The 11,512-nt window shown below is 41.0% G+C and overlaps 1 protein-coding gene across 3 annotated transcripts; it reads right to left on the minus strand.

Annotated features, from left to right (window-relative positions):
• Window positions 1–645: 645 nt before the first annotated feature.
• On the minus strand, window positions 646–10,561 carry LOC129038211 (HLA class II histocompatibility antigen, DP alpha 1 chain). 3 transcript variants are annotated; one of them, XR_010126688.1, is made up of 5 exons: window positions 10,380–10,561; window positions 6,255–6,500; window positions 5,632–5,913; window positions 2,844–5,417; window positions 646–1,879 (listed from the first exon to the last, which is right to left on the minus strand). XR_010126688.1 is itself a non-coding variant. In XM_054490942.2 (5 exons), the coding sequence occupies exons 1-4, from the start codon at window positions 10,477–10,479 to the stop codon at window positions 5,263–5,265; spliced, it is 783 nt and encodes a 260-aa protein (XP_054346917.2). In that variant the 5' UTR covers window positions 10,480–10,561; the 3' UTR covers window positions 646–987; window positions 5,251–5,262. The 3 variants fall into 3 exon arrangements, 2 of the variants coding, with proteins under 2 accessions (XP_054346917.2, XP_063522163.1); XM_054490942.2 differs by having other exon boundaries at window positions 646–987; window positions 5,251–5,417; XM_063666093.1 differs by lacking the exon at window positions 2,844–5,417 and having other exon boundaries at window positions 646–987.
• Window positions 10,562–11,512: the final 951 nt, after the last annotated feature.

The raw sequence follows: 11,512 nt of genomic DNA on the forward strand, positions 1-11,512 counted from the left end.
TTTTTATATTTATCTGCATTTTTACCATCTTATGCTCTTTTCATTTTAACATCTAGAGAACACTCATAAAGAAACAAAATCCTTGCTCAAATAAGATATTTTTCTTCATGATCACCACTATTCTCAAACCTTTGAAAACTCTGTTTATGATAATTTAAGTTCTCCCACATGGAGTGACTATGGCTGGTAAAAAGTGCAATGAATGACAGCAGTTTCTTATTTTATTTCTTGGCTCTTAGTTTATCATGTAGAAAATATTCTCTATTAGATATTGCTATAATTACAATCCGGTTTTGGGAAAGGCGCTCAGGGGAATGGAATCCAAATCTGCCTGAAATCTTGATCCAGACAGACCAAATCTCTTCCCTCAGAGACTTCAAACACTGCAGTCTTCAAACCACATCCAAGAAAAACTTCATCCTAGTAAAATTTCCCCCAAATACCCTTTCTCTACCTGACCCTATCCTGTAGTTAGGGAAGAACCCAGGGCTGAATCAATATCCTCAGACCTTTCCATTCAAGTAAGATCAGAACCTTTAGTAACTATATCTGCAACAGAGCTTGAAACCACACTTTCAATAAATCATATTCACATGTGACCTTGTCCTAGACTTCCAGTAAGAATGACTCAGCGTCTCCCAGCTCTGACATACTGAAGTATTTATTGGTCTTAGGGTATTCTTGGGAAGGTGACAGTGAAGTTTCTTCAAAGGAGACCAGAGGATAAAAGGCTCAATGAAGGGATAATCTCCATATCAGTGCTACAAAAGTGTCGACATTTATTCATTACCTTCTATTTGTTGGGAACTTTACTGAGGAATGACTGCTTTAAGGTAACAGATAAGGACAGAGTTTGAAGGGTCAGCAATTCAGTCAGCCACTGGGGTAGTGAACACATGAAGTGAGAAGAAAAGCTGAGGTGTAGTTTGTAGAGCAGCTGGAGTTCAGATCTCTCCTAAGTCCTCTTCTGTTCAGATATTTTGTCACCTGCAGCAACACACATGGTTACTGTCATTCCTGGGTTCAGTACTGTAAGCCCAGACCCATCTTCTCCACTCCCTTTGTATCTGATCTTCCCATTTCTCCGCCCTGTTCAGGTCCCAGGGAGAAGGTGGTCATCTGTGCACATGCCCTGGTCCTCCAGGTGAACAGCACATAGGAGCGAAGGAGTTCCCTAAAGTCATCGAATTTCACCACCAAACTCCAGCTGACTTTGAGGGCATCCCATAAGCTTCATGTCTCTAAAATATCCTGACAAGGAGAAGGGCCACATTACTGAGGGCAGAGAAGAAGCTTAACTCTGGAGTGAGACTTGGAAGGGACAAACATCCAAACCATATCAATGAAGGCAATGAAGGAAGGATACTTGCTCACATTGTGTAAACTGCTCTTTGAAAGGATTTCAAAGCCAAGGTAAATTCTCTAAAACGATCTCTGTTGAACATCTGACAGCAGTACTTCCTCTTTCCTGGAATTCTTTAATTCCTTGGCTTATGCGACAACACATTGCCTTAATTCTTCTGCCTCTCTGCTTCTCCTCCATTTTCATTAAATACTCCTGTTTTGATATTTGGTTAATCATGTATCTTTGCATTAATTTTGCTCTTTCAAGATATTTCATTAAAATATGATTTACTTTTATTACTGAGTTCTTTTGGTATCCCCCAAATTTTGCACCTAAGTCAAGTGCATCTCTTACATCACCCTAGTCCCAGCCCTCCTTTCCATACTTCCTCTTAACATCTGACATTCTCCATTCACTTCATTCTGTTATAAATCATTATAGATATAAATGTGTGTGAACAAAGAAAAATAAAGAATTTGTCCTACTGGATACTAACACACACTACAATGTCATAGTAATCAAAACACTAGGACACTGGCACAATGTGGGGAAAAGCAAGAGAGATCAGATTGTTAATATGTCTGTATAGAAAGAAGTAGACATAAGAGACTCCATTTTGTTCTGTATTAAGAAAAATTCTTCCGCCTTGAGATGCTGTTAATCTGTGACCTTACCCTCAACTCTGTGCTCTCTAAAACATGTGCTGTGTCAAACTCAAGGTTAAATGGATTAAGGGTTGTGCAAGATGTGCTTTGTTAAACAAATGCTTGAAGGCAGCATGCTCCTTAAGAGTCATCACCACTCCCTAATCTCAAGTACCCAGGGACACAAAAACTGCGGAAGGCCGCAGGGACCTCTGCCTAGGAAAGCCAGGTATTGTCCAAGGTTTCTCCCCATGTGATAGTCTGAAATATGGCCTCATGGGAAGGGAAAGACCTGACCGTCCCCCAGCCTGACACCCGTAAAGGTTCTGTGCTGAGGAGGATTAGTATGAGAGGAAGGCATACCTCTTGCAGTTGAGACAAGACAAAGGCATCTGTCTCCTGCCTGTCCCTGGGCAATGGAATGTCTCGGTATAAAACCCGATTGTACGTTCCATCTACTGAGATAGGGAAAAACTGCCTTAGGGCTGGAGGTGAGACATGTGGGCGGCAATACTGCTTAACAAAGCATTGAAATGTTTATGTCTATGCATATCTAAAGCACAGCACTTGATTCTTTACCTTGTCTATGATGCAAAGGCCTTTGTTCACGTGTTTGTCTGCTGACCCTCTCCCCACTATTGTCTTGTGACCATGACACATCCCCCTCTCTGAAGAACACCGATAAGTAATCAATAAATACTAAGGGAACTCAGAAGCCAGTGGGATCCTCCATCTGCTGAACGCTGGTCCCCTGGGTCCCCTTATTTCTTTCTCTTCACTTTGTGTCTTTTCCTTTTCCAAGTCTCTCGTTCCACCCAACGAGAAACACCCACAGCTGTGAAGGGGCGACCCACCCCCTTCAGCACAAGAAGAGACAAACAGAGCAGCGGAACAACATGGAACTCAGACACAGGCCCGTCTGTAATGGGGGCTTTCAGTATAGCAAAGAGACACCACAAACATATGGGGGAAAGGTGAACTATTTAGTAGTTCTGGGAACACTGGCTCTTTATATAGAGAAAAATAAAACATGATCCCCATCAAACACAAAGGTGAATCCCAGACGAATTAAAGTAGTAAATGTGAAATTTAAAACTATAGGAGATATTTTAAGAGTATCTTTGATATCTCAGTATAGGGAAGACTTCTTTTAAAAAACACACACAAACAAAAAAACAGTTGATGGACTTCATTACAAAATACTAAGGATTTCTCTTCAATAAAGGAAACCAAGGAGAAAGTTGCCAGAAGTCAGATTAGGGGAAAACAGTTGCAATGCCTAAAACTGACAAGGGACTACTAGCAGGACTATATAAGGATCTCCTGCAAATCTATAAGAAAAAGATAGAAGCCCACAGTACAAAAATGAGCATAGAATGTGAACAGGCAATTTATAGAAAAGGAACCCCCAAGTGGCTAATCAGTCCCAATTATAGCCCCAATTATAAATAATTATAATTATAAATAATTATAAAACAGCATATTTCTTTATGCACATGAAATTGGCAAAAGTTAGAAAACTGGATAATGTCCAGTGTTGATGTGCATTTAGGAGTTGCAGGACATTTCAGGTACTGACAAAGGAAGTACAGATAAGTACAGCCATTCTGATGAGCAGATGAGCAATACTTAGTCAAATTAAGGAGCTGCATCTCCAGAGACCCTGCAACCCCTTTCTAGGATACATACATTTCAGGGATGCAGGTCAGGTCTACATGCATACGCAGGTCCATGTGAGATACAATCATCGCTTGCAATAGTAGCGAACCAGGGATGATCCAGGTATCCCAGGAGCAATATAGATATGTGGATTGATATGATTTGGATATTTGTCACTTCCAAGTCTCATGTTGAAAATTGATCCCCAATGTTGCAGGTGGGGCCTGGTGGGAGGTATTTGAATCATGGGGGAGACTCCCATACGAATGGCTTGGTGCCCTCCCCAGGGTAATGAGTGAGTTCTCACTCTATTAGTGTACGTGAAACCTGGTTGTTAAGAAGAGCCTGGCACCTCTTTCTCTCTCTCTTTCTCCCTCTCTGACCATGTGATGCACCGGCTTCTTTTGCCTTCCACCATGGGTAAAAGCTTCCTGAATCCCCCAACAGAAGCAGATGCCAGTGGCATGTTTCTCATACAGCCTGCAGATCTGTGAGCCAATTAAAGCTCTTTTCTTCATAAATTAGGTAACTTCAGATATTCCTTTATAGCAATGCAAAATGGACTAATGCATGGACGTATAGAGTATAATACTATGGAGGATTTGGAAGAAACAAAATGGATGTACAAAATTAGATCTATAATTTAATGCCATTTTGGTTAATTAAAAATACATGTACACTGGACACTACTGCATATTGTACAGGATCTATGCAAATAAAAGGAAACATCAAATTCATTAAAATGTTTACCAATGAGGTAAGAGTAAGAGGTTAGATATGGGAGTAAGGACTGGGGATGAAAGGGACCAAACAAATCGAGAGAGAGAGAGAGAGAGTTCGGAGGCACCAATGATGATAGTATAATGAACTGAGAAGTTCTTAACCTTTTGTACCTGAGGTCCAGAATGAATAACAATAATAATAATGAATTAGATGTGGTCATCTGCATGGAAGTTCACTATCTAATGCTAACAGAATTCCCAAAACATATAAAAATATAAAATATGGTGAGTGTTATAATAAATAGAAAATATAAAATCTCAGGAAGGGCATTTTTTGTGTGAGCATTGCCACGGAATGAGTCCAAGTAAAGACAGTAAATAGTACAGGCACCCACCACAGTGTGTTGTAATTATGTATACAAATATAGATCTGGCTCCATTACTAGACAATGGACTCTTGGAGAATTTGAACTTTGTCTTTTCCTTCACAAAATAGGGTGAATAAGACAGTGGATAAACAGTCTGGGATCCAGACTTTCTGGATTGGAAGCTAGCCCTACTACTTCATAGCTGTGGGAACTTGATCAAGGTGCTTCAGATCTCTGTGTATGTAAAAAGATAGAATTATCTCTCATGTGAAATGGTGAAAATAATAGTACCTACCTCAAAGACTATTTGTGAGAAAAAAGTGAGTTAATAAATGTAAATGCTTAGAATAGCACCTGAGCATATTAACTACTCAGTTAGTTATCAATGTTGTTGTTGTTATGTGGCTGAATGCTTTTAACGCATTAGGAGATCAATGAACACTTATCAGATTGAATTTTTCCTCCCTTCCTTACATTCTACAGATTCTAGGGCCTCCTCTTTACATTCCCACCTTTAGAGTATTTCACAGGGTCCCCTGGGCGCGGGGGTCACGACTAGAACGCATAGCCTTTAAGATGAGGATGGTGCCCATGATGATGCCCACTAGGCCCAGCACCAGGCCCAGGGCACAGAGCACAGTCTCCGTCGTCTCAGGCATCTGGATTGGCTCTTGGGCCTCTAGGTGAAGAATGAAGAGATAGGGTCAGGAGGTGCAGTGAGGGTGGTTATGGCCTGGGATGGTTGTGGGAATTGAAGGTTATAGACCAGTTAATTGGATGTTAAGACGAAGAGAGGACTGAGACCTGGCCAGTGGGGAAAGCTGGTTCAGAGGACACCAGGTCCTTGGAATAGAGGATGCCAGGAGATTATGGAGAGAAAAGGCGCTGCATACCCCAGTGCTTGAGGAGTGGCTGGTCCAAGCCCCAGTGCTCCACCCTGCAGTCATAGACGTCCTCGGCCGAGGGCACAAAGGTCAGGTAATGGAACTTGTGGAAGCTGTAACCTGTTCTGGGCAGGAAGAGGCTCTCGGCGACACCCTCAGTGACCGGCTCCCCGTTGCACAGCCATGTGACGTTGAGCACTGGTGGGAAGAACTTGTCAATGTGGCAGATGAGGGTGTTGGGCTGGCCCAGCTCCACAGGCTCCTTGGGAAACACGGTCACCTCAGGTGGATCTGGGAAGAGACAGGACCAGGTTAGGTCCCTGTTCTGGGATGAATCCCAAAGGCTCCACCTCTGGGGGATCATCTACCTCAGCCATAGATTTTATGGCAGCTCTGAGTTCCTGAATCACAGAGCTGGGTATCACACTACTGACCAGCCTCACTTTTCTCACCTTTCTCTCTCCTGAGAAGAGAGGATGCAAGCCCTTGCTGTGGTGGGATCAGCCCATGGCCACTAGGGGAAGAGGATCACACAGCAGGGGGCACTTAAGCTTCCTAGTCTGAGGGTGGCAGACAGGCCCTCTCATCCCTTCCAGTCGGGCTACAGAGAAAGAGGCAAAGATAGGCAGTACCATTGGCGGCCTGAGTGTGGTTGGAATGCTGGATCATGGCATTCAAGTGGTCGTTCAATGCAGCAATGTTAGCCAGCCCGCCCTGAGCCTCCAAGGAAAAGGCTCGGCCAAACTCCTCTAGATGCCAGACAGTCTCCTTCTTGTCCAGATCCACATGGAACATCTCATCCTCATCAAACTCAAACATATACTCCCCTGTCGGTCTATGCGTCTGTATAAACATGGCAAAAGTGGACACATGGTCCGCTGCATAAAGAAAGTAGAGAAAAACATGACAAAATGTCAGTATGAATATGTAAGTGGTGAAAGCTCGAGAATGAATAAAGATGTATGACTATAAAAAGGAAGAAGGTAAGAGGTCAAAGGAAGGACATATGGGGAAGAAGGAGAAACACCATAAAGGAAATAATACAGAGCAGATGAGTAGTTATAAAAAGAAAGGAGCAAAGAACAAAATGAAAAGTTTATCATTGATAAGTCAAGCTGCTTCCTGGTCTTTGAAAGTCTGGGTATCCTGACCCTACACAACAGTAATAGTAACAATGATAGCTAACATTTCTTGAGCTCTTACTTGTACCAGGCATCCTTCTAAATACTTTACATATTTCACTCGTTAAATTGTCACAATAACCCTATGAAGCAAATACATAGCATACATTTTACAGGTAAGGAAATGCAGAGAGGTTAAATATTAATAACTTGCTAAGGTCATATGGCTACTGGTGGAACTAGTAGAGAGATTTTCTCTACCCTTAAGATCTTAATTCTTCTAGGACACAGATGTAAAATTGTTTTTAGAGTCATGGGGGTGGGGGAATGGACATTTTATTTTTCTTATTGCATAAAAGGGAGAAAAAATAGAAAATTGGGAGGAAGAAGAAAATATCCTTCAAATTTTAGCATTCTTGACAGTTTTAAAGTTTCTGTCTTAGTTTATGAACACGAAACTGTAGAATGTATAGCTTTGTTGATAATATTTTTCATTTGGGGCATATAAATTCAAAAGTACAGTATAGTTATTTTGGCATTTATTCCAAACTTTTGTTTCCTTTTTAAAAATATTTCAACATTTATTTTATGTTCAGGGGTACATGTGCAGGTTGGTTACATAGGTAAACTCATGACTCTGGAGCTTAGTGTACAGATTGTTTCATCACCCAGGTACTAAGCATTCTAAACGTTTCTTATATTTATATTTTGATTTTTGTTTTAGAGGCCAACTAGAAATTATTGCTGAGTTTCAAACTATCACAAGGACAAAAAAACCAAACACCGTATGTTCTCACTCATAGGTGGGAATTGAACAATGAGAATACATGGACACAGGAAGGGGAACATCACACACCGGGGCCTATTGTGGGGTGGGGGGAGGGGGGAGGGATAGCATTAGGAGATATACCTAATGTAAATGACGAGTTAATGGGTGCAGCACACCAACTTGGCACATGTATACATATGTAACAAACCTGTACGTTGTGCACATGTACCCTAAAACTTAAAGTATAATTTTAAAAAAAGAAAAAAAAAGAAATTATTGCTGAGTTTGAAATACCTGTAGGATTTATTTTGTTTCTTAGTCTTTATTAGTTTGCAAGAAGTAGCAAAGATAAGAGGATAAAAGCAACTATAATCATTAAAGCAAACAATGAATGTATATGTGAGAGTCTGGGTTTAGAATGATAAATGCATGAGAGTGAGAAAGGACCACAGGGCTCATCTGCTCTCACCTCCCAACTCACGGATTTCCCTGTGAGTTTGCAGCCTTGACATGTGGGGACCCAGTCAGTGCTTGCACTTACAGTGACAGGGAGAATTAAATCCTATAGGTGTTTCACAAGGGAAATAGCTTCCTCCTCAGTTTAAAGGACTCAAAGGACTCACCAGGAAAAAGAGGGCAAAATTAAACGACACAAAGTCTTCTAGCAATTATTGGGAATTCATCTTCTTAATACATGAATATCCCATGTACTTTTTAAAATAGTTTTTAAAAAACACTTTCACAAGTTCTGCTGTCTAAAGATCAGCCAGATATGAAACAGGTTATTTTACTTCAAAATGTCATATCCATTCAGACAAAAATATGTATTAAAAGACTACTATATGTCAAACACTGTTAGATGCTAAATATGCAAGTAAAAATAATACATAGGTCCTGTTCTGCAGATATGTACAATTCACAGAAGGAAACACAAGTGACAAGACAACAGCAGGTTCAGAAGGATAAGTGCAGATATGTGGGTATACACAAGATGCGATCAAACAACACGTCGGGGACAGCTTCCTGGGGAACAGATGGCTTCAATGTAGGCATTCTGAAAACAGGGACAAAGCCACTTCTCACAGGGGGAAGACAGCCTGACTGGGAGAAGATACTGAGTTCACTGTGGGGCTATTGCACTTAGAAGATCTGAAAGGAGAAATAATACATAGACATTTGTGGATGATGGGTGGCTCAGGAGAGGAGTTTAGGCCAGAGAACTGAGAGTCATTAGTGGCAGGTGCAGATTAGATGAGATTTTCCAGGAAGAGTACCAAAAATCAGAATTGCAGAGATCTCAGGCTATGATGAGAGGACATGATAATTAAGAAGTGATTTAAAGGATGATAAGGAAGATCCAGAGAAATAGGAGACAGATAAAGACAGGGTAGTTCATCAGAAAGAAGTGGATTACAGTGCAAATGTTATTAGTAACTCAAGTCAGAGGCACTGAGAAGAACCCACTGGATTTGACCTTCTACAGAGGTTCCTGATGGCCAAGATGAGCAGGATGTACTGGACACAAGTCAGACACTTAGCTCCAACTGTGAGGACACAGAGAGAGTGTCTCTAGGGTAAGATGCAGGCAAGGTTGTTTTTTATCAGTTGGTTTTCGCTTATGTTTTTAAGGTAAAGGACATGTTTAAATGTTAAGACAAGGAACCTATACCTAATGCTAAATGACGAGTTAATGGGTGCAGCACACCAACATGGCACATGTATACATATGTAACAAACCTGCACATTGTGCACATGTACCCTAAAACTTAAAGTATAATAATAATAAAATTTTTTTTTAAAAAGACAAGGAACCACTGGGAAGGGAAACCCTGAAGAGACAGCTGAGCTAATTAGGAATTTCTACCAAGAATCCTAAAACATATTCAAATCTAAGAAGAGATGCCCATTGTGGTGTTTATTATAACATAACATTAGAAATAACCCAGGTGACCATGAACAGGGCAATAGATACTTCTGGTTCTCCCCAGCCTCACCTCCTCTTTATTCTACACATCAAACTGTCTGAGGCCAGTGTGCATCTTGTATGTTATGGATTCTAACCTTCCCCATCACTAGATTTTGGGATGACAGCATCATACACAGGCTTGATGTCATTCTCCCTGATGTCAGCTACAGGAAGAAAGAGCATTCATCACAGCCCATCTCTGGCTGAGTCCTTGCAGCTCTCCAAAGTTTAGGCCTCCCTTGCAGTCCTGGATCTCTCAGGAGCCGAGTCACAGGCTATCAAGACCATGCAACATTGCCGTCTTGAGAGAGGAAAGCTTATGACCATCCAGAAAGACCCAGGAAGGGCCCTAGGGTCCTAGGAGAGAGGAAGGATACAGAAACACTCTTAGCACTTCCTCTCCTAACGCAGAGCCCATAGCTCAGAGTTCCTGTGAAGCAGCCACAAAAGACAGAGGCTGGGGATCCCAGATAGATAGGAGGGGTGTTGGGGCCCAGAAGGCCCTGGCAGAAGGTCACTGTGTATAGGAATCTGGGGGAGGCAGTTTATGACCCTCAGAGCTGGGTCTGGTCTTCAAACTTGGCTCGTTGATCTGCTGTGTAACCTTGGAAAACGTATTCATCTTTTTGAGATTCAGTTTTTCAAAATAATTTCTAAATGAAGGGAATAATATCTTCATTCAAGATTCCTGTGAGATGTAAATGGGGAAAGAAACTATGCAGGTGTCTCGTAAATTCTGGGGGCTATTGCTGTTATTATTATGAGGGCCAGAGGGAACATAGACTATCATGAGGGCCAGACAGATCAATGAGCCCCTAAAATCTCTGATTCCTGAAGCAACAATTGATGTGAGCCTCCCCACCACTCACCCTGATGCTCTCACATTCTCCTGAGCACTCACCCTTGATGGCCCCAGCTCCTCGGAGACTTAGCAGGACAGCCAAGGAGAGGGCTCTCAAGATCACACCTCTGGTCTGGAACATTCTGTCTTCAGGGCGCATGTTGTGGGGTCTATAATCGATGACTGTGAGCACAGAAACAGTGATGAGGAACTGAGGCCGGGTGGAGGCAGATGAGACTCTGAAACTGTGGGCTTCTAACACCTGGAAATGGTCAAAATGGGTGGAGAGGAGTCAGCATGGCTGGGCTTCACCAATCAGAGGAATAATAGAGCTGACATTCTCTGTTGCTGGGTAAAGAGGATGCTGGAAGGTGTTGGGGAAGTGATGGGAGAATTTTAGGTACCAGCATGATCAAGAGAACTCCAGTTCACAGTTCGTGTTCAGAGTTAGAGAAAGAGACTTAAAAAGATAAGTCACACCTTCTTCTGATGGCAAATGTTTTCCATTATGTTCTTTCACCCCACCCCCATCCCCACCCAGACATTCAGATGATCTTTGATGATTTTTGGTCACTATATTTTAAATAATGTTTTATGTTACGTTGTCAAGTTTACAAAAATATTCAGCTGAAAATTAAGAGTGAATGTGCTATCTAATAAAATATATAGTAATCTTTCTTTCTTTCTACCTCCCTGAGATATCTCCCTTTTATGTAATCATTTCTGCAGAAGTGTTATAATTTCTATTTAGAGGTTTTAATTAACCTGAATGAAGTTGATCTTTAAGTATTTATCTATTCCTGGTTACCTTTGTTAGTGAAATGTTTAGATAACTTTTATTTAGATTTCTCAGTATTTGACTTTTCATGTTATTTAAACTGTGTAATAACATTTTTATATTTAAATTACTGACCATGTTATTTCATTTTCATATAAGAAATCCAGGAAAGCATTACCTATGGTCACAATGCGCACCCATATTTTGATCTTGTTTTCAAGAAGGTTTCTCTAATGCTTTTCTGTCACATGTAATGTTCATTTTTTTATTTTATGTTCTCTTTACCATAGTTAAGAAATTACTTTTCTAGTCTCATTTTAAATATTTCAAATTTGGGCTATTTCTTTGATACTCATGGATAAAGTCACAAAACATTTAATATTTAATGTAATGATGAAGTACATATATTACATTA

Source organism: Pongo pygmaeus, chromosome 5, assembly GCF_028885625.2.
Source record: "Pongo pygmaeus isolate AG05252 chromosome 5, NHGRI_mPonPyg2-v2.0_pri, whole genome shotgun sequence".
NCBI classification, from domain to species: domain Eukaryota; kingdom Metazoa; phylum Chordata; class Mammalia; order Primates; family Hominidae; genus Pongo; species Pongo pygmaeus.